This window comes from Salmo salar, chromosome ssa10 (genome assembly GCF_905237065.1).
Source record: "Salmo salar chromosome ssa10, Ssal_v3.1, whole genome shotgun sequence".
Taxonomy (NCBI): domain Eukaryota; kingdom Metazoa; phylum Chordata; class Actinopteri; order Salmoniformes; family Salmonidae; genus Salmo; species Salmo salar.
In genome coordinates, this window is record NC_059451.1 from 80,399,810 (window position 1) to 80,423,091 (window position 23,282).

Genomic DNA, 23,282 nt, shown 5'->3' on the forward strand with positions numbered 1-23,282 from the left:
GCAGGCTGGAACGAGACAGAGGCACCAGCGTTTAGCATGGGCCCGGATATCAGCATTACAGCACTGGCAGAGGGTCGATCAGTATCAGTCTGTCTCTCTATCTGACCAGACCTCTCCAATGGGTAATGCCTAATCAACAAGTGGCCCAGTCAACTATTTTACAGATTCATAAATGCTCCTGCATTAGTAACAGGTAACTAAAATCATTGAGGTCTGGGGTGCATCCCAAATAGCATCATATTCCCTATATAGTGCACTACTTTTGACCAGGGCCCATAGCATCATATTCCCTATATAGTGCACTACTTTTGACCAGGGCCCTTAGGGTAAGCTAGACGCATGTTTCGTTCATCATGCTTTTTTATTTATGACTCTTTATGGGTTCACGTAAGGCAAGTAAAAGAGACAGCACACACGCAAATACACACACACATGCACACACACACACACTCATATACAGAGAGACACATACACACACACACAGACAGATTGGTCCCCAGTCGCAGAGAGTTAACAATGACATTTACACTCTGTGGTCTGTGTAGTAGCTCTTGGTTCTGGCATTTAAAAGTATCCTCCACGTACTGTAGCAGACTGATTTAATGGGGCTCCACAGTGGGGTGGCACCAGGGGTACTTAGTGCAGAGTGTAGACAACACTATGGGACTCATAAAGACAGGCTTCTATTTCCCTTGTCATAACCTTCTTATGGTTCTCACCCTGTCCTCTACTGTAGGACTGTTGGACCCGTCTGTCTAGGAGACCATGGGCCCCGGTCAAAAGTAGAGCACTACAAAATGAATAGAGTGCCATTTGGGACGCACCCTAAGATTACAGGGGCAAGGAAAGCCAGCAGGGGGTTTAGACCCAGACAATAAAATAAATGTGCAAAAACATAAACCGGGAGCCTGTCAAGCTCAGGTAATTAAAAGGGAAATGTAGTGTGGGTTTTTACGGCCAAGTTAGCGGGCCCCACAGCGGGTGTAACATAGATACAGACTGAGGAGAAAGGAGAGGGCCATGAGGGAGAAACAGAGAGAGGAGAGCGGAGAGGGACGTGGGGGGACAAACAGAGATAGGAGAGGGGAGAGAGTGAGATGTGGAGGGAGAAACAGATATAGGAGAGGGGGAGAGGGGGAGAGAGAGAGATATGTGGGGGGAGAAACAGAGAGAGGAGAGGGGGAGAGAGATAGAGAGAGAGAGACGTGGGGGGAGAAACAGAGAGAGGAAAGGGGAGAGAGAGAGAGATGTGGGGGGAGAAACAGAGAGAGGAGAGGGGAGAGATGGACTTGGGGGGAGAAAAAGAGAGAGGAGAGGGGAGAGAGAGAGAGAGACGTGGGGGGGAGAAACAGAGAGAGGAGAGGGGAGAGAGAGAGACGTGAAGGGAAAACAAGAGAGGAGAGGGGAGAGAGAGACGCGGGGGGAGAAACAGAGAGAGGAGAGGGGAGAGAGAGAGACCCGAGAAACAGAAAGAGGAGAGGGGAGAGAGAGAGAGACGTGGGGTGAGAAACAGAGAGAGAGAGGCATGGGGGGAGAAACAGTGAGTGTCCAATCTGACATGAGCCAGAGACAGTTGTGGCTGCAGAGATATGATTTAAACACTGTGAAATGAGAGTGTAGACCTGTAATCCTCTGGGCATGGTGGAGAAGACCAGGGACTGGTTGACTGACTCTGAGACAGACCTGGGTTCAGATAGTCGTTGTTTTCCTTCAAATCATTTAGCATGCCCACCGCAATGGAACCAATGGATCCTACAAGTTTAAACCCTGTTTATTTAGCACTCAGGGCAGCCTCAAGTAGATGCTCAAAAAGTATTTGAACAAAAACAAATGCTATTTGGACCCAGGTCTGCTGGGATAGCTGACTGTCTGTCTGCGAGCATGTGGTAAAGACACAGTACATAGGGTCTAGTCTGAAATTAGAGATTGACGCTGAGAGAGGGAGGCAAAACATGTCTGGAAGACTGCATCCACAGCATACTGCCCAGTTGTGATTTACTGACACTGGGCTGCAGTAGAGAGGCAGACACAGCACAAGCTATGTGTGTGTGTGTGTGTGTGTGTGTGTGTGTGTGTGTGTGTGTGTGTGTGTGTGTGTGTGTGTGTGTGTGTGTGTGTGTGTGTGTGTGTGTGTGTGTGTGTGTGTGTGAGCGAGCGAGTCAACGTGAAACGGCTAAGAGTATGAGATATCTTGGTCCGCTCAATGCAGCATTGTGTGAGCTCGCTGAATCAGCATTTCCGCACATCTGAATTGGCCCTAGCCTTTCAGGCAATTCGAGTTTGGGAAATAAAGAACCTGGGCGTAACAGGATTCAGTGAACTAGATCACCTTTGATTGAGAAGAAAGGAGCTGTAGCTCGTTCTGAACACTGCCCAGTCTAGTCTAGACATATCCGGGGTTAGCCCTGAAGCCCCTGAGGGGTTTGCCATTTCTGCAGCGCTAGTGCTAGTTTGGTGTCCCAAACAGCACCCTATTCCCTATATATAGTGCACTACTTTAGACCAGAGCCCTATTCCCTATATATAGTGCACTACTTTAGACCAGAGCCCTATTCCCTATATATAGTGCACCACTTTAGACCAGAGCCCTATTCCCTATATATAGTGCACTACTTTAGACCAGAGCTTTAATCAAAGGTAGTGCACTGTGTAGGGAATAGGGTGCCATCGGGGACGCAGCCTAGGTCTGGCTCGGCTCAGTACAGTAGAGCAGAGTGTCTTGCCTGCCTGTCGCAGCGGTGGCGGTTTCCTTGCCAAGTTTCCTCTCTTTGTTTAGTCCACTCTGGTCAGTCTGGCTCCCCGGCCCGGCCGCGCTGCAGCCACACACACATATATCAACGACACTACAGGCAGCTCTTAGGGCAGCTCTGTCATCAGGACCAGAGGGAAAGGGAGATAAAGAGAGAACTCAGAGAGGACTGAACTCTTCCCACAGCTCCCAGTGGAGAGCAGGCTACAGCGCTGCCCATTGAGGTGGTACGGCGCTGCTCAATGAGGTGATACGGCGCTTCCCATTGAGGTGATACGGCGCTGCCCATTGAGGTGGTACGGCGCTTCCCATTGAGGTGGTACGGTGCTGCTCATTGAGGTGGTACGGCGCTGCTCATTGAGGTAGTACGGTGCTGCTCATTGAGGTGGTACGGTGCTGCTCATTGAGGTGGTACGGCGCTGTCCATTGAGGTAGTACGGTGCTGCTCATTGAGGTGGTACGGCGCTGCCCATTGAGGTGGTACGGCGCTGCCCATTGAGGTAGTACGGTGCTCCTCATTGAGGTGGTACGGTGCTGCTCATTGAGGTGGTACGGCGCTGCCCATTGAGGTAGTACGGTGCTGCTCATTGAGGTGGTACGGCGCTTCCCATTGAGGTGGTACGGTGCTGCTCATTGAGGTGGTACGGCGCTGCTCATTGAGGTGGTACGGCGCTGCCCATTGAGGTGGTACGGCGCTGCCCATTGAGGTGGTACTGCGCTGCCCATTGAGGTGGTACAGCGCTTCCCATTGACTTGGTACAGCGCTGCCCATTGAGGTGGTACATCGCTGCCCATTGAGGTGGTACAGCGCTGCCCATTGAGGTGGTACATCGCTGCCCATTGAGGTGGTACATCGCTGCCCTTTGAGGTGGTACAGCGCTGCCCATTGAGGTGGTACATCGCTGCCCATTGAGGTGGGACACTCTCAAGAGCCCCTAGTATTTACTTATACAATCTGTTGGGTCCTGAACCAGGGAAAGCGCACTTTCACCATTCATATGGGCTATGTGGTCCTGTAAGAGCATTTCATTCAGGCCTGGACTGACATAAGAACTGTGTGTGAATCTAGCAGCGGATAAGTACAGTAGATTGAAGCAAGAAAATTGTTCTCAAACACGAATCCAGGAGAGAACAGTGAAGCTGAACTGAATACAATGATAAAACCTTAAGCTTTCTGCATTGTCATTGCTATTTTGATGACACAGACCTGTGGTTCCAGTCACTTAGGAAGTCTCCTCTAACCCTCCTCCCAGTCTATAAATTGTCTTGTCATAGCACTGAGATGAGACTCTTTGAAAGCCACTCTGAGCCCTGTGGCCAAAAAGTGATGAGAGAACAACTACACCACAGATCGACTGAAGCTACTATCTCTGTTGAGTTATGGGCCATAGGTCCCTGTTACTGTTGTTAGTCTGCCCCCCCTCTACTCCCATCCCTTGATGTCGAGATAATGAGGCTGTTCCTGTTTGGTGAAGGAACAAGAGAGGAGAGAGACAGATCGAGGAGAGAGGAAGTGCTGTGGACATGGTTGCTTTTGTCAGTCTGTCGCTCCTTGTACACCCCTCCTCTCTCCCTCATCCCTCCCGTCCCTTGATGTTGAGCTAATTAGCTTGTTCCTGTTTGGGGGAGACAGCAACAGACAAGAGCAAGAGGACGTGTTGTGGACGTGCCCTGCGGTGAGATGGTGAGACGGTGAGACTAGCAGGGCCGGCAGGCCGGATGGACTAAAGTAGTGTGTATGTTTACCAGGCCAGCCCTGTCACTGGCTAGTGCTTGGCCAACCAGTCTAAACAGAGTACCACTAGGCCCTGGCTGTTTGTGGATGGGGCGGAGGGCTAAACGCGTTACAGATGGACTTCTCCTACACACAGGCCGCGTCCCAAATGGAGCCAAATTCCTTATATAGTGCACTACTTTTGACCGGAGCCCTATTGGTCCTGGTCAAAAATAGTGCACTATATAGGGTGCCATTTGGGCCACTGACAAAACACAGTAGGGCACAGAGACCAGGGTTTGTAGGGGCTTTAGGGGCTGAGGTATTCTCAGTATTCAGCCTTGGTTTAATTTACAGCATACTTGTCTAATTGAGATGTCGTTAGGAGGAGAACATTCCTCTGTGCATACGCCTAGTGCTAATATGTAGGATATACGTGTTATATTTGCACTGCGATAGTGTACAGCAGCCAACCGCAGAACCCTGATTTATAGGCCATTTACTTTGAGTAAGGCAAATAATGACGTCTGGTACAGAGACATGTCTGGACATGTCTGGAGGGTGCATTAAGCTGAGGCTGATGCTTTCAATACTGCAGACTGATGTTTTTGCCCTCAACTCAAACCTCTATTTTGACTATTGAGCCAAGGATATGACTATGGTAGGGAATGGGATAAACATGTGATAGTAAATGACCAAATATAAGATGTAGGCTTGAGACAAGAATTGAACCGAATGAAGATAAAGTATTTTAGCCATTAGAAGGGAACTGTCCCACCTTGTGTAACACTGGAATGAGGGGGGGTTGAAAAAAATCACTTATTGTTGCTAGAGGCCCAAGAGCATGTTTTGTGTGTTTTCTCATGCAAACAGGAGGGGTTTGTGACACAAAGTATTCAGTCTTCTCTCGGCTCCTTTTACAACCCCTAAGTTGTTGGTCTTTGTTGGAGCTTGTTGTTTCTGTATTTTTCACGGACACCGTCTGACAGAAAGATAACAGACTGTCACGGCCTGCAATCTGTCTTCATCCCCACACTCCGGCTGGAGAATTCAACCCAAAGCTGTGCTGCCGCCTCCTTTCCAAAGAAGCTAGAGAAAGACAGAAAGAGCTATAGGCTGGATGTGTTGGCTTTGTCTGTGTGATATAAATCACTGTCTGACGGTGTAGAGGGCACAAGCATTAAGGCACTATTACTCCCCACCATGCCACTCAAATGCTTCACAACTTTCATCCCCACTAAGATTAATGCTCTCACGACTGACACTGTGTGTGTGTTTGTTTCTTGTTTGTGTGTGTGTGTGTGTGTGTGTGTGTGTGTGTGTGTGTGTGTGTGTGTGTGTGTGTGTGTGTGTGTGTGTGTGTGTGTGTGTGTGTGTGTGTGTGTGTGTGTGTGTGTGTGTGTGTGTGTGTGTGTGTGTGTGTGTGTGTGTGTGTGTAGGTGCGTGCGTGCGTGTGTATGTAATTAATGCTCCCAGGACGGATGTGCTGACAGAACCGGGACAAGGCCTGAAGGCTCCACTCACAGCCAGTCAAAGAGCAGAGCAGCAGAGCTCTCAGTCATTGTCTGTTGATGTTTCATGTAGGAGGGAGAGAGGAGAGGAGGGTAATAGTGGCTGGCTGGTGCTACACATCACAACACAGAAGTAGTGGTGGTTGGAGGCTAACCAAGAATGTGAGAACAGAAAGCCAAGGGGAGGGTTACATTGAAAGGCGCATTTTACATTTAAGTCATTTAGCAGGTGTGCTTATCCAGAACAACTTACAGTTAGTCCATTCATGGCTAGGTGGGACAACCACATATCACAGTCATAGTAAATACATTTTTACTCAATAAAGTAGCTACCAGTGAAGTCAGAGCTAGTACACAACACACACTGACAGGCACACACACACAAAAGGCCTCCTGCGGGGAGGGGGTTGGGATTAAAAATCCAAATATAGGACAAACCACACATCACGACAAGAGAGACACAACAACACTACATAAAGAGAGACCTAAGACAACAACACAGCATGGCAACAACACATGACAACACAGCATGGTAGCAACACAATATGACAACAACACGGTAGCAACACAACATGGCAGCAGCACAACATGGTAGCAGAACAAACATGGTACAAACATTGTTGGGCACAGACAACATCACGCGAAGCAGCCACAAGTGTCAGTAAGAGTGTCCATGATTGAGCCTTTGAAAGTAGAGATGGAGATAAAAACTGTCCAGTTTGAGTGTTTTTTGCAGCTCGTTCCAGTTGCTAGCTGCAGCGAACTGAAAAGAGGAGCAACCCAGGGATGTGTGTGCTTTGAGGACCTTTAACAGAATGTGACTGGCAGAACGGGTGTTGTATGTGGAGGATGAGGGCTGCAGTAAATATCTCAGATAGGGGGGAGTGAGGCCTAAGAGGGTTTTATAAATAAGCATCAGTGGGTCTTGCGACAGGTGTACAGAGATGACCAGTTTACAGAGGAGTGCAGTGATGTGTCCTATAAGGAGCATTGGTGGCAAATCTGATGGCCAAATGGTAAAAAACATCTAGCCACTCGAGAGCATCCTTACCTTCCGATCTATAAATGATGTCTCCTTAATGTAGCATGGGCAGGAAGGTCATCTGAATCAGGGTTCGTTTGGCAGTTGGGGTGAAAGAGGAGCGATTACGATAGAGGAAACCAAGTCTAGATTTAACTTTAGCCTGTAGCTTTGATATGTGCTGAGAGAAGAACAGTGCACCGTCTAGCCATACTCCCAAGTACTTGTATGAGGTGACTACCTCAAGCTCTAAATCCTCAGAGGTAGTAAGTACACCGTTGGGGAGAGGGGCATTCTTCTTAACGAACCACATGACCTTTGTTTTGGAGGTGTTCAGAACAAGGGTAAGGACAGAGAAAGCTTGTTGGACACTAAGAAAGCTTTGTTGTGGAGCGTTTAACACAAAATCCAGGGAGGGGCCAGCTGAGTATAAGACTGTAACATCTGCATATAAATGGATGAGAGAGCTTCCTACTGCCTGAGCTATGTTGTTGATGTAAATTGAGAAGAGCGTGGGGCCTAGGAGCGAGCGTTGGGCTACTCCCTTGGTGACAGGCAGTGGCTGAGACAGCAGATGTTATGACTTTACACATTGCACTCTTTGAGAGAGGTAATTAGCAAAACAGGCCAAAGACCCCTCAGAGACACCAATACTCCTTAGCTGGCCCACAAGAATGGAATGGTCTACCATATCAAAAGCTTTGGCCAAGTCAATAAAAATAGCAGCACAACATTGCTTATCAAGGGCAATGGTGACATCAATTAGGACCTTGCAAAGACACATCCATAACGTGAGATTGCATACCAGAGAGAATACTATAGACATCAAGAAAGCCAGTCGAGTTGATTATTGACAAGTTTTTCCAACACTTTTGATACACAGGGCAAGATAGATATTGGCCTATAACCGTTAGGATTAGCTTGATCTCCCCCTTTAAATAAACAACACACTGTGGCTGCATTCCAAGCACTGGGAACCTCCCAAGAGAGGAGAGACAGGTTAAAAAGGTCAAAGATAGGCTCGGTGATGATAGGGGCTGCAACCTTAAACTTGACCCTTTAAACTTGGGGTCAAGTTTAAGGAGCTCCTTTAGCTCCTCAGACTCAGTGACCGCCTGCAGGGAGAAACTGTGTAGCGGGGCAGTGGAAAAAGAGGGAGGAGCATCGGGGCTAGTTGCAGTAGAAGGTCTGGGAGATGAGGAAATGTTGGACGGGCAAGGAGGCATGGCTGAGCCAAATGAATGAAGTGGTGATTAAAGAGCTCAGCCATGCACTCCTTGTCAGTAACAACCACATCATCAACATTAAGGGACATGGGCAGTTGTGAGGAGGTGGGTTTATTCTCCAGATCTTTAACCGTTTTCCAGAACTTATTGGGGTTAGACCCACAGAGAGAGAACTGCTCCTTAAAGTAACTAACTTTGGCCTTCCAGGTAGCCTGAGTGCACTTATTTCTAATTTGCCTGCCAGACAGACAGCCAAAGTATTTGTGTGCCGAGCCTTCAGCCAAATGGTGTTCTTGAGGTGGAGTAACTCTGCCAGATAACGGTCAAATCAGGGGCTGAACCTGTTTTTAATTCTCATTTTCATTATGGGGTCATGTTAGTTAAGAATAAGAAGATCCAAGCGTCTTCATCAGAGGGGATCAAGCTGATTCTATACCAATTTACAGAGGCCAGGTCATGAAGGAAGGTTTTCTAATTCAAGTTTTTTAGTAATCGTCCATGACAAATCAGGACAGGTCGTTTAACTGAGCAGCCGTTACAAACAAAGGCTGTAAAACAGTGATCACTAAGGGCATGACACGACTTCCGCCGAAGTCGGTCCCTCTCCTTGTTCGGGCGGCGTTCGGCAGTCGACGTCACCGGCCTTCTAGCCATCGCCGATCCACTTTTCATTTTCCATTTGTTTTGTCTTTGTTTTACACACCTGGTTTCAATTCCCCAATTACATGTTCATTATTTAACCCTCTGTTTTCCCCATGGTTTTTGTGAGTGATTGTTTGTTGTATACGGTCCGTTATTTGTGGGCTAGCATTATTACTTTGTAATTGTATACTTTTGAGTAAATTACATTTTATTACTCATATCTGTTGTCCTGCGCCTGACTCCGCTACACCAGCTCCACACAGGATTTGTAACAGGTCATTACAGAAAACACCAGACTGATACCTATCAGGATTATTTGTGAGGATAACATCAAGGAGAGTAGCCTTTTCTGGGTGTTTGGCGGTATACCTCATGGGATTGGTAATAATCTGAGAGAGATTTAGGGAGTCCCATTGTTTTAGGACTTTGTCAGGTGGTTTAAGCATGTCCCAGTTTAGGTCACCTAGCAGGACAAATTCAGACTTAGTGTAAGGGGCCAGGAGAGAGCTAAGGGCATTTAAGGTACAGGCCACTGCTGATGGTGGATGATAACACCCAGCAAAGGTCAACAAATAGCTATTTGAAAGCTTAATCCTTAAAACCAGCAAATCAAATTGTTTGGGGAGAGACTTGGTGGAGACAACTAAGCACTGAAGGTGTTCCTTGGTAAAGATTGCCATTCCACCACCTTTGGAAGATCTTTCTTGCCAAAAAGGTTATAACCAGAAAGATTAACATCAGTGTTCAAAACACTCTTTCTTAATCACGTCTCAGTAATGACCAACACATCTGGATTGGAGCTTTAGTTAATAAGCTTCTAGTGTTAACGTGCAGAAACCCAGGGTTTTACGAGAGCAGAAATCAGAGCACAAGTCAGAATTGGGGCTAGCAACAGTAGATGGGCCAAGGGGTACAGGCACATTTCCAGATATAATCAGCAGTAATACAATCAGGGCACAGCAGAGGACAGGGAGAGCTCTGCTGTGTTGATTTTTTTATGACATTTGAATGGTAACAAGATCATATTGTACAGCAATTTCATCAGGTAACATGAATACAAAGCCGTCGAGAGGTGGTTAGAATAGGATGGGAGGCCAAGAGTCCATGTAACCAATAAAGAGTGAATGTCTCGAGTGTGGGAACAAACATTGTCATGGGGCAATGTTTATCACTTTGTCACTTTAACTCTACCTATATGTACATATTACCTCAATTACCTCAGCTAACAGGTGCCCCCGCACATTGACTCTGTACCGGTACCCCTTGTATATACAGTCGAAGTCGGAAGTTTACATACACCTTAGTCATATACATTTAAACTCAGTTTTTCACAATTCCTGACATTTAATCCTAGTCAAAATGTCCTGTTTTAGGTCAGTTAGGATCACCATTTTATTTTAAGAATGTGAAATGTCAGAATAATAGTAGAGAGAATGATTTATTTCATCTTTTATTTCTTTCATCACATTCCCAGTGGGTCAGAAGTGTACATACACTCAATTAGTATTTGGTAGCATTGCCTTTAAATTGTTGAACTTGGGTCAAACGTTTCGGTTAGCCTTCCACAAGCTTCCCACAATAAGTTGGGTGAATTTTGGCCCATTCCTCCTGACAGAGCTGGTGTAACTGAGTCAGGTTTGTAGGCCTCCTTGCTCGCACACGCTTTTTCCGTTCTGCCCACACATTTTACATGGGATTGAGGTCAGGGCTTTGTGATGGCCACTCCAATGCCTTGACTGTGTTCTCCTTAAGCCATTTTGCCACAACTTTGGAAGTACGCTTGGGGTCATTGTCCATTTGGAAGACCCATTTGCGATCAAGCTTTCACTTCCTGACTGATGTCTTGAGATGTTGCTTCAATATGTCCACATAATTGTCCTCCCTCATGATGCCATCTATTTTGTGAAGTGCACCAGTCTCTCCTGCAGCAAAGCACCCCCACAACATGATGCTGCCACCCCCGTGCTTAAGGGTTAGGATGGTGTTCTTCAGCTTGCAAGCCTGCCCCTTTTTACTCCAAACATAATGATGGTCATTATGGCAAAACAGTTCTATTTTTGTTTCATGACCAGAGGACATTTCTCCAAAAAGTACGGTCTTTGTCCCCATGTGCAGTTGCAAACCGTAGTCTGGCTTTTTTATGGCGGTTTTGGAGAAGTGGCTTCTTCCATGCTGAGCGGCCTTTCAGGTTATGTCGATATAGGACTCGTTTTACTGTGGATATAGATACTTTTGTACCTGTTTCCTCCAGCATCTTCACAAGGTCCTTGGTGTTTATACTTGCATACTATTGTTTGTACAGATTAACGTGGTACCTACAGCCATTTGGAAATTGCTCCCAAGGATGAACCAGACTTGTAGAGGTCTACAATTTTTTTCTGAGGTCTTGGCTGATTTCTTTTGATTTTCCCATGATGTCAAGCAAAGAGGCACTGAGTCTGAAGGTAGGCCTTGAAATACATCCACAGGCACATTTCCAATTGACTCAAATGATGTCAATTAGGCTATCAGAAGCATCTAAAGCCATGAGATCATTTTCTGGAATTTTCAAAACTGTTTAAAGGCACAGTCAACTTAGTGTATGTAAACTTCTGACCCACTGGAATTGTGATACAGTGAATTATAAGTGAAATAATCTGTCTGTAAACAATTGTTGGAAAAATTACTTGTGTCATGCATAAAGTAGATATCCTAACCGACTTGCCAAAACTATAGCTCGTTAACAAGAAATTTGTTGAATGGTTGAAAAACGATTTTTAATGACTCCAAGTGTATGTAAACTTCCGACTTCAACTGTAGCCTCGCTATTGTTATTTTACTACTGCTGTTAAATTAATGGTTATTTTTATTTAAAAATGTTTACTTATCTATTTTTTACTTTACACTTAATTCTCTTAAAACTTCTTAAAGCATTGTTGGTTAAGGGCTTGTAAGTAAGCATTTCACTGTAACCTGTTGTATTCGGCGCATGTGACAAATAAAATGTGATTTGGTTTTTAATTTTATTTGAATAGCATAAAGCACAAAACAGAAATCTAACAACTTGGAGCTAGCCATTGTAAGTTCAAAGAGTCAATTACCCCAACAAGATAACTTGAGAGAGTAGCTCTCTGATTCCGAGGGGTTGGGTTAAATGCGGAAGACATTTCAGTTGAATGCATTCAGTTATACAACTGACTAGGTATCCCCCTTTCCCTCTAGGAGTCCAGTAGGCTATAAAAGTCTGAGATAAAATAAGTAAATAGTAGGAATATACTAGTTAATTAAAGTGTTTCTGAGTAAGCTAACATAATAAACTTCACAAGTTAATTAACCTACCTAAAATTCCGATCAGTCCAAAGTCTCTGGTGTGTGTGTAAGTGTGTGTGTGCTGGAGGCGAGCAAAAGCTCGGGACAGAGGGGGGAGTTTGGCGGGGGTACCTGTACCAGACAGGGGGAGACAGGCCAGGGCTGCCCGGGAACAGATTGCCGGGTTGATCCAAGCAGCGGTGCAGCAGGCAACAGGAGTAGGCGTCACAACTGCTTGGGAGAAGCTTTTTTCGTGAGGCTGAGTAGCAGAGGAGGCTTTCAAATTTAACCGGTCAGGTAAGTGGTAGGGCAGATTAAAAAAAACGTCTGAAGTGAAAAGCTTGGTGAAAAACCATGGTAAAGGTGGCTTTGATACTCGCCAGACATTCGGGCCTTCAAACATCAATAGCTCAATGGAACACACACTGACAGGCACACACACACACACACACACACACACACACACACACACACACACACACACACACACACACACACACACACACACACACACACACACACACACACACACACACACACACACACACACACACACACACACACAACACACATTGACAAGCACACACAACACACACTGATGTATACACTTGATTGATAATTCCTCAGGGCTGTTGGGAAACACCTTATTCATGGCTGATTCAGCCATAATACCATGCTTGGCTCTGTCTGTGCGTTTGTGTTTTCTATTAGAAGTGACACCTGAAAATGATTCAACATTGAGATGCTTTCTAGGAAATCCGAACTTTCTTTGGTCCAGAATGAGATCATTTTAAAACATGACGAGGACAATATATTTTCAATCATCAGAATTCTATTCTGTGTGCAATAAACACTACTTGTAATCAATCAAATGATTGTACTATATCATCCACTCCTTGATCATAGCAAGATGTCCCTCTTTGTCAGACTGAGACCAGATGAACTCCTTCAGCTGTAGTTGAGAGGCTGTGTGTGAGCTGTGAGGCAGAGCCCTTGTCTTATATGTGTGGGCTGAGGCGGGTTGAGGGAGTCTAGAGAAGGAAAAGCCAAACAATGAGACAGAGTGGAGGGAGGAGGAATGGGCCGAGGCGCGGACAGATGGGGGGGGGGGGGGGGTCAGCGGGTTCATCCACCTGCTGGTCAGGGGCACAGCACTGGAACCACCCCCCTCTCTCAGCTCAACAGGTGTGCTGGCCCCTGGCCGCCGTGGGCCCATCAAAACAAGAGATTCACACGACTAGAACCATAATGAGAGGACACACACAGAAAACAATTATTACATGCCGAGTGAGGGAGCGCTCCGGGTATCACCTGTTTTTGCTGTTCTTTTTTTGGTACCGCTGTGTGGAATCGGTCACCATGGCAACTCTTCTACGAGTCATGCAAAACGCTATTCATATTGGTACTCGGGGAGCATGCAGTGATTGGAGCCACATTTGTTTTGGGGGCTTTAGTTTCCTCACGCTAGGCTGCTGCTGCCTGCTGCTCTGATCGCCGATTTCCCCTGAACTGGTCTGCTAATTAGGAACCTTTCCGTCAGGTTGGTTTGCTGTGAGCCACAGGATGCAGGAGGGACAGCGAGGGTGTTTTTTAAAGTGAGGTTTATGTTACCAAACAGGAGATTGAGATCACAATGTGCACGGACAGCAAATGGGCCAGAACTCAATCTCCTTTACTCTCCTGTAGGGTTAGTCTTTAGTTCAGGATCATTTCACTCCTGTCAAGTGCAGAGGGTCTGGAGAGCTGTGTCCTTTCACTCATGCATTATAGTAGACATGGAGCCACGAGCCAAAAGTCAATATCTATAGCAAAAAACATGGTAAAATGGAGAAAATCATTGAACTGCACACACACAAGACACAACACACACACTCAATTTCTCTCTGAGCTTCTAGGGAAGCAGAGCTCTAAATGACAGGCAGGCTAATGGCTCCCATGCCAGCCGTATTGTCGTCCTGTGAGACTTCCCTGAGCGGAAAAACAAAGGTTCCCGACGCGAGTGAAAGCCAGCACACATGCTCACAGTCACAGGACTGCAATGGGCACCACATCACGGCCCGCAGGCTCCAGTCAGACCAACCAACGGTGGCACAAATTGGTCCCTGGTGTGCAATGAGGTGGTACTATTTACTATCTGCCACTTTATTCCTTGTACATATCTTTATTTCTAGTTTGTGTGCATATCTACCTCAGTTACCGCATACTCCTACACATGGACTCAGTACTGCTACCCCTTGTATATAGACAGCCAAGTTAACATTACTCATTATGTATCTATTATTACTTTAATTATTACCTGTTTTACTTTTCTATTATTTCTCTATTTTCTTTCTCTCTGCATTGTTGGGAAGGGCCCGTAAGCATTCCACTGTTAGTCCACACCTGTTGTTTACGAAGCATGTGAAGAACACAACTTGATTTGATTTTGATGAATGGGGATCAGGCAGGCATCACATGGTGGCACTTCCTGGTCCACTCTGCCTAGCGGGTCACGCCTGGTTACAGCACATAACACAGCTGCTGTCTATTGGCCATGCTCCACTGAGGACCAGAGGGATGTGTGTGTGCTCTCTCCCTTTAGCTTGTATTAGAATGCCTTTTTAAAACATTCATGTTCCCCTATAGAAACACAAACACAAGTCACAACCCACCGTCGTCACAATATAACTTGTTGTTGTAGACCAGGGGTGTTCACTCAGGGCTCCCTTCCAGTATTGCCCCCAGCCCCCACCCTTATTTCTATGGGCACAAGCACTGTTCAAAACACAAACTGTTCACAACCCTCTGGTTGTGGGGATAGAAAATGCTGATGGTTTAAAGCTTATTTCCTGCAATTCTACACATTTTGTCGTGGAGTGCAGAGAAAGGGAGACTTAAGTTGAAAGCCGGACTGAGTCCCTTAAAGAAAAATGTAGGGCGCGTTGCCCCACAGTTTGGGAACCCCTGTTGTAGAGGACAGAGGGTAGAGGGTCGTCGGTAAAGCATGGAAACCCTGAGGAGATGTGAACGAACAGAAAAAGAACACCTCGTGTGTCACGTACGCATCACTAGAGGAGAGGAGGTATTTGTTTAACGGCTCAGCCATGGACCGAAACCAGCCATAACACATACTGTGGAAAAGATTCCATCACACACACAAACACACACACACACACACACACACACACACACACACACACACACACACACACACACACACACACACACACACACACACATGAGCACGAACACACAAGACTGTTCTTACCTTATCCTCCAGGCGGATCAGTCTGGCTCCCACAGTGTGGTATTCCTTATCTACGCCTTTCTCTGAAAAACAACAACAACACAGCATCTCCAACAGCGACGGAAGCCAGGTTTCATCAGCGTGTCACACACCACTTTGCAATGAGCTGGAGGCAGTAGCCTATGCATTTCTGAAAACATGTACTTAGTTGTTTGAAATAGGAACCTTTCGATACATGTTACGAGGCATGTCTTACTTCGCTTTCCAAGTAGCCTGGTAGATCTCCTCTCTACATTTCTAACGGATATTTCCATCTCTGTCACATGAAAACGCTCGCATGTGCGGTGCCCTTTTGACTGTGTTTTCCGATAATTGCATTATGTAACATTCGCACGTAGCCTCCTGCCTTGTGCGCAATGCTGCGCTCATAATGTGAATAAATAGCAGTTTATCAAGATCTGAAGCTATACATTGTGATCCGTTTCATCAGAATAATTGCTTTCTAAAGTTATTTTTATGTAGTCTAGGCCTACTGGTTGTATGAATGTGGGGTCTATCTTCCCACAACTGTCCCAGAGTCTGTTTGGAATAGGCTATTTCTTTCTCGACAATCTGACCAATAGAATAGGTCAACTTTTGTACTATGAGCGTTAGTAGATTGACATATGGTAGTGATTTTGCTGTTTGTTGCTCATCTTGTTGGCTGAGGAAAAGTAAATGTGGACTGTTAGTCTAAAATCTTCAAAAGTGCGCATCATAATTCCGTAAGAAGGACCGCACATCATTGCATCCTAGACCTGCATGTTCTGTTAATATGAATGACCATCATCGTAATGGGATTTCTGTCATTCTGAGCACCATGGGTGGACGCCCGAATCAGGTACCCACCCAATGCATATGGGTCCGGCAGATTTCTCAAATGTCCGGTAAATTAAAATGTTGCCTGTCAAATGTCCAGCGGAAACCATGGTACTATGGTATGCTTTACCACCCCTGTGTCACACACACACCACCCCCCAACACATGCACTTCTTTATTTCGGGGCCCCCTAACGCAAATAACTCTTAGTCATGCAATGAGTCCCGATAAACATAACAACAGTATATCAGTGTAGTGGGGCTCCATCCTAGGGCCAGGGCAGGCTCAGCCAGGCAGACTGGGGGTAGTGGGCTGTATTTGACAGGCAGGCAGGCAGCTGTAGCTGTAGTGTTATCCTGTATGGTTGGCCTGGTTGTAATGGATGTCTAGAGTAAAGCCCCAGACTCCTAATCCAATACCAGGGCCAATCAAGCAAGTGTTTAACCATCTTAGTTCCCTTGTTAGCTCCATGGGGCAGCCAAGAAACGGAGGAGGAGGAGGAAGAGGAGGAGGAGGAGGAGAGGTGGAGAGGAGGAGGTTGGTACACAGAGCAGGAAGAGGAAGAGGAGGCGGAGGAGAAGAAGAGAGAAGGATAGGAGGGTGGTATGGAAAAGGAGGAGGGGGAGAAAGAAGGAGAGAGGAGAAAGTGGGAGGAGGGGGTACGCAGAGGAGGAGAAGAAGAAGAGAGAAGGCGGCGGAGGAGAGGGAGAGGGGATGGCAGCGTTGTGCAGACAAATACTAGCGTGTGTACCAAACACACATAGTCAAACATATACACACTTGCACACTACGTATACACACTATACACACTGGGGATCTCTTCGCAGAAGATTTAGTCTAGTCCAGCCTTATCGTCGTTCCTCGCTGTCTTTGTTTGTGAGATGAGGGGGCACAGTGAGGAGTGACAAGAGTTTAGCAGATCAACTCTGGCCTGGTGAGTTTCCTCTGGTGGGTTTTACCTGGCAAAAACATTCCTGGTTTCCCCAATGTGTGGTCTAGTCTGGGAAAAGAAGGGGAACATGAGAGACACGTTATGGGAAAATTGAAACTTTGGACGAAGCTCTGTAGCATTTGTTAGTGTTTCATGTCTGTGACAGAAATAGTGAGAAAGAGAGAGAGAGAGAGAGAGAGAGAGAGAGTGAAAGAAAGCTGAGAGACAGATATAGATAGAGAGGAAGAGAGAGACAGACAGAGAGAGAGACAGGGAGAAAAGGAGAGAGCGAAAGAATACAAAGTAAAAAGAGAGAGAGATTTAATGGCCCACCTCCTCTGTAGCTCCTTAATGCGGACCATCATGGTGAGGTGTCCCTGGTTGTACTGCTCCATCACGTCCCTCACGTCGTACGGCTTCCTCGCTTGCTGTGGAGTGGGAATATTGTATTGTAGCAACACAAACACAACACACACAGCACATTGTCACCCACGGTCATCCCTCGGGTCAACACTCGTCGCTCTTGCTGCTGGTGATGCTCTGATCCACCTCTACGCAGACGACATCATTCTGTATACTTCTAGCCCTTCTTGGACACTGTGTTAACAAACCTCCAGACGAGCTTCAATGCCATACAACGCTCCTTCCGCGGCCTCCAACTGCTCCTAAACGCAAGTAAGGCTAAGTGCATGCTCTTCAACCGATTGCTGCCCGCACCTGCCCGCCCGTCCAGCATCATTACTCTGGACGGTTCCGACTTAGAATACGTGGACAACTACAAATACCTAGGTGTCTAGTTAGACTGTAAACTCTCCTTCCAGACTCACATTAATAAGCATCTCCAATCTAGAATCGGCTTCCTATTTCGCAAACAAAGCATCCTTCACTCATGCTGCCAAACATACCCTCGTAAAACTGACTATCATACCGATCCTTGACTTCGGCGATGTCATTTACAAAATAGCCTCCAACACTCTACTCAGCAAATTGGATACAGTCTATCACAGTACCATCCGTTTTGTCACCAAAGCCCCATATACTACCCACCACTGCGACCTGTATGCTCTCGTTGGCTGGCCCTCGCTTCGTATTCGTCGCCAAACCCACTGGCTCCAGGTCATCTATAAGTCTTTGCTTGGTAAAGCCCCGCCTTATCTCAGCTCACTGGTCACCATAGCAACACCCACCCGTAGCACGCGCTCCAGCAGGTATATTTCACTGGTCATCCCCAGAGCGATTCCTCCTTTTGCCGCCTTTCCTTCCAGTTCTCTGCTGCCAATGACTGGAACGAATTGCAAGGATTGCTGACGCTGGAGACTCATATCTCCCTCACTGGCTTTGGGCACCAGCTGTGAGAGCAGCTCGCGGATCACTCCACCTGTACATGGCCCATCTGTGGATGGCCCATCCAACTACCTCATCCCCATACTTTTTTTTGCTCCTTTGCACCCCAGTATCTCTACTTGCACATTTCATCTTCTGCACATATATCACTCCAGTGTTCAATTGCTAAATTGTAATTATTTCGCCACTATGGCCTATTTATTGCCTTACCTCCCTAATCTTACCTCATTTGCATACATTGTATATAGACTTTTTCTATTGTGTTATTGACTGTAGGTTTATTTGCTCCATGTGTAACTCTGTGTTGTTGTATGTGTTGAACTGCTTTGCTTTATCTTGGCCAGGTCGCAGTTGTAAATGAGAACTTGTTCTCAACTAGCCTACCTGGTTAAATAAAGTTGAAATAAAATATATATATTTTTTTATGTAAAAACACAGTGCTTTGTTGTTGCAGTGTATATTGACGATGAGGAAGCCAAGGGAAAAGGGCTTGTTCAGTAGGCTTTCACATGTTATGTTGGGGGAGTTGTTTTGTGTGAGGAGAAAGCTATCTTGTGACTGAGGTTGCATCACCCAATAAAACATGACGAGCCAGTATGGTGGGGTCTGTTCATCATCCAGAAATAATGAAGTAATGAGAACATGGCTGAATGTGAAGACAGAAACGGTGGCCTGGGTTTGTTGGAGACTGTTGGAGAACAACAACAACCACGTTCAGATCTTAAAGAGAGTTGTGGACTAAAGGCCAAGTGAGGCCATTCTGTGGTAGGTGCCTAGTCTCCTACAGCTGTGCAGCGAGAAACTAACCACACAAGCGGAGGTTAACAGGGTTCCCATGATACTGAGGCTGAACTGACGACAGGCCAGACACAGACGTGCAGGTGCAAGTTGCAGGCACAGACGCCGTCTTACACACACGTACACACGTACATTGTGCACGCACCCACACATTGCGTATATGCAAATGCAAGTGGGCACACGCACACACGGTAGTCCTGCAGCTGCACAACATGCCCTTGTGCTTACCCTCACCTTCCTAAGCAACCACAACACTATTCTCTCTATCCTCCCTCCTCCTCCCCTCTCTTCCTCCACCTTGTCTTTTACCTGAAATTTCTGTCTGGCCACAAAGTACTTCATTCTCCGGAGTACTTTGACTGCTGCTTTGTGGGCGTGAGACAACCTGAGGGAGACAAACACAGTTCATTTGGTTGCACTGTTGAGAGGAGAACTGGCAAGAAAGGATTTCATTGTTCATGACGCTGTATCCTGTGCACATGACAATTACATGTTGATTTGATTTGTTCCAGCACACAAGGGGTTAAGCCTGCAGATGTTTCCCCTCGTCTCAGTTGTATTCCTTTACAAATGCAACCTGGCTTGTTTTCTGCTCTGAAAACAACAGAACATTTGTACAACTTGCATGCTTCCAGCCATTCTAATTGGCTTGTACTGCATTCATTTATGCAGAATGTTTGTACCGTGCAATGGCAAAACACATATGGCTTCGAGGGCTAGGAGAGTCCCCCTCCCTACCACACACACACACACACACACACACACACACACACACACACACACACACACACACACACACACACACACACACACACACACATGCACGCGTGTGCACAAAAGCACACACACTCTCAAACCCACGCACACACTGTGTGCTAGAACTGTATGATCTCATCCTCTGGAACTAAACAGGTTTCTCATACAACTCACGAATGTTGAACTCTGATGAACTTGTTGTTCGTCTGTAATATTGAAACTGTGAAGTTGTGTCCTTCTTTGAATCTGGAACAACCAAACATCTTGTGTAATCTGAGTCACACACACACGCACACAAACATGCACACACGCACACACACACACACACACACACACACACACACACACACACGCACGCACACACACACACACACACACACACACACACACACACACACACACACACACACACACACACACACACACACACACACGCACACTGGCTCAACACGCCTCATTTGTGTCAACAAATGGGAGAACCACCGGCACTAAACTAAACACCATAACAGCACACATAGTAGCCTAGCTATAGCCGCAAGAGTACAGACCCACTTCCTCCATCACGCAAGTGCTTTACATGATGTGTTGATGTTCGCTTGGCTTCACTGTCTAAGCTGAAATGCACAACAAGATGCACACAGTTCTGGTAAAAAAAAATGTTTTAAGAAAATTTTGTTGTGAGCCAAATGTGACTGTTGGAGATGACACGGCCATATTTGGGTGTATGTGTGATACTTAGATGTGTGCGTGTGAGGGCAAAACTTGGGAGGGTGTTTATGTGCGGTTCGACTGCTGACAACTTCCATGGGTCATGGGGTCATGGCTAGAGGATGACCACAGAGCAGTAGAGGAAGTGGTGACCTGCTAGCTAGATCTGGAAATAGGCCCTCGGAGTCTATTCCAGAACCGTTTGGATTATTTTTGGTCCATGTATAGAATGTGTGCCCTCTCATTTTACAGTTTAACATTCATGCGGTGGTTTCATATTTCTGGACTGTTATTATATTGTTGTACTATGCTGTCTCTGTACTGGAGGTACTGTGTGCTAGGACTGCAGCGTGACTAGTAATGCGCACTCAATGAGAACCCGTGTGTCTCTGCCTGTTGCTTCTCTCTGACACTAGCTGTGCTGACAGATCAAAGAGAATGCAAGCAATTCAATATGGATATTTTTGGGGATCTGTCTTAAAAGCTGAGCTGAAATATCTGCTTTTCCTTCACGCGTGTTTTAAAACATGTGACCTTTACCCTTCGGCCTTATCGCTGACATCAAGGGGGCTGGGTAAGCCGCCCGGGACGGCGTTTGGAGTGCGTCTCGAGAGACGCCGGATTAACGCTGAGCGACGCCACCGGATTCTTTAACAATAACATTCTGAAGGAATTCAGAGCGGGGACACCTTGTAAAATAGCACAGAGATGAGAAACGGGCACAGGAACAAACGAGAGACAGAAGACGGAGTTGCCATCCCCTTCAGAGATAACGGCACAACATAGTCTACAAAGTCCCAAAGTCTGGAGATGAAAAGAACGTGGCCCCAAATCTCCCCCCAAAAAACTTCCTCCCATAACTAGAGAGAAAGTGTGTGTGTGTGTGAGACACACTTTGCCAGGGCTCTGAGCGTGACTGTGGTGAGAGATAAGGTCTTCTCTGCTGAAGTGCTCCAAAGCAAATGAATGGCTCCATTCTGAAGGCAGCAGCCCTTTGTTGGGGGGATGTATGGGGGTACAAGACTTGTTGTGACTGCTGCGTCCCAGCGCTACAGCTGGCTAGCTGGTTCTCTGTGAAGAAGCACACCCTCCCGCCTTTGTGGAGTCAACAAGCCCGGTCTGAAGACTTCATTAGTGGGTAGGGGCAACAAAAGGACTTAACAGACAATACACTGACAGGGGCCATAAAACATATGGATCAAAGCAGACTGCTGGGACTGCTTTTTCCGCCCTCAGATCTGGAACTATACGAGGAAATGCACACGAACAATACCAAACAAAAAGCAGAGGCGTCTTTTTTTCTCTTCATTTTTGTACCCCCTCCTCCGTCTTCCCAAGTGCGAGAAGGATGTGTTTTTGCGCTGAGTTGTAGATTGAACATAATTGGGAAAGAAAACACATGTAGGAAACAGAAAACACGTGCCGTTTCGATCACGGGACTATTTCCCCCCTCGCTTCCCAAATGCACATGCATGTTTGGCAAGTGACCGTGATAAAAGAATAACATATTTTGCACAACTTAAAGTCGGCCTGCCCCAGATGCGGCGCTCAACCACATTTGGCGCCCAGCAACCTTTGGAATGTCAGCTTTACCACATCTCTCTGTCTCTGGTTGATGACTCACAACACTTGCTGCTAGTCTCATTCTTCTTCTCCTCTTTTCTCCTTTCTTTTATTTCTCCCTCTTCTCACCAGACCAGAGCGTTTGCCACACAACACAATGCATCCCAGGGCTCCTCTGGAGTCAGCAAGCATTTAATCTCCCACACACAGACTTCAATATTGTTTTGATTGTCCTGTGCCGTATGATTTCAGGGCCAAGGGCGACGCTTGTTTATTCCAGTGAATACCCAGGCTTAAGACTGCCACAGTCTTCCACAGACTCACCATTCTTCACCAGGGCTACTGTGGTAAATTCAATTGGGTACAGTGTTGAGGAGAAATGAGTTGGTGTGGTCCTTTGAAATCCTGGACAGATTATAGCCACATGCCATCCATTGGCACTTGGAAGTTTCTCTCTTAATAAAGCTTTCTGGGTTGATTTTTCCAGGTGGTTACTTTAGAAACCTCATAGTAGTCCTTAGTAACAGTCCTCCTCTCTGCTGTTCCTTGGCTGGAGCCAGTCTAATATCCTGTCTGTGTTTCCTAGGAGCACACAGTGTAATAACGTCTGGGGACGGAGTCCATCAGGGGAAAGAGGCTTTAGAGTCTAGAGTTACAGGTCGATGGTCAGAGCACAGCAAAGGCACAGGCCTGTGGTCGATGATCAGCTTCAGCAGGGGACTTTGATCAACGCAAGAGAAAACAGACACCCACAACATTTCTGTATCAAATCAGAAGAGGCCCTTGATTATCTCTACACTTTACACTTGAAATATGAGAGGGGTTTAACTAGCCAGGAGCCAGTAACTGTCTTTCATGTCAAATTCAGTCGGTGTGTTGTTGAATCATCAGAGAGACAGAGAGGTTGTTTGCATGCAGGAGTCTGTCTCTAGTCTCTCTCTATCCTG

The 23,282-nt window shown here is 46.4% G+C and overlaps 1 protein-coding gene across 1 annotated transcript in view; it reads right to left on the bottom strand.

The window, feature by feature from the left end:
- The window catches only part of LOC106560953 (potassium voltage-gated channel subfamily KQT member 1), a 248,252-nt gene that overhangs the window by 71,982 nt on the left and 152,988 nt on the right, over positions 1–23,282 (bottom strand). Inside the window, exons 14-17 of the mRNA XM_045688129.1 lie at positions 19,618–19,693; positions 17,500–17,594; positions 17,195–17,235; positions 15,399–15,460 (exon numbers count right to left, since the gene is read on the bottom strand). Of these exons, the coding sequence (XP_045544085.1) occupies positions 15,399–15,460; positions 17,195–17,235; positions 17,500–17,594; positions 19,618–19,693 (274 nt within the window). The remainder of the gene's footprint in view (positions 1–15,398; positions 15,461–17,194; positions 17,236–17,499; positions 17,595–19,617; positions 19,694–23,282) is intronic.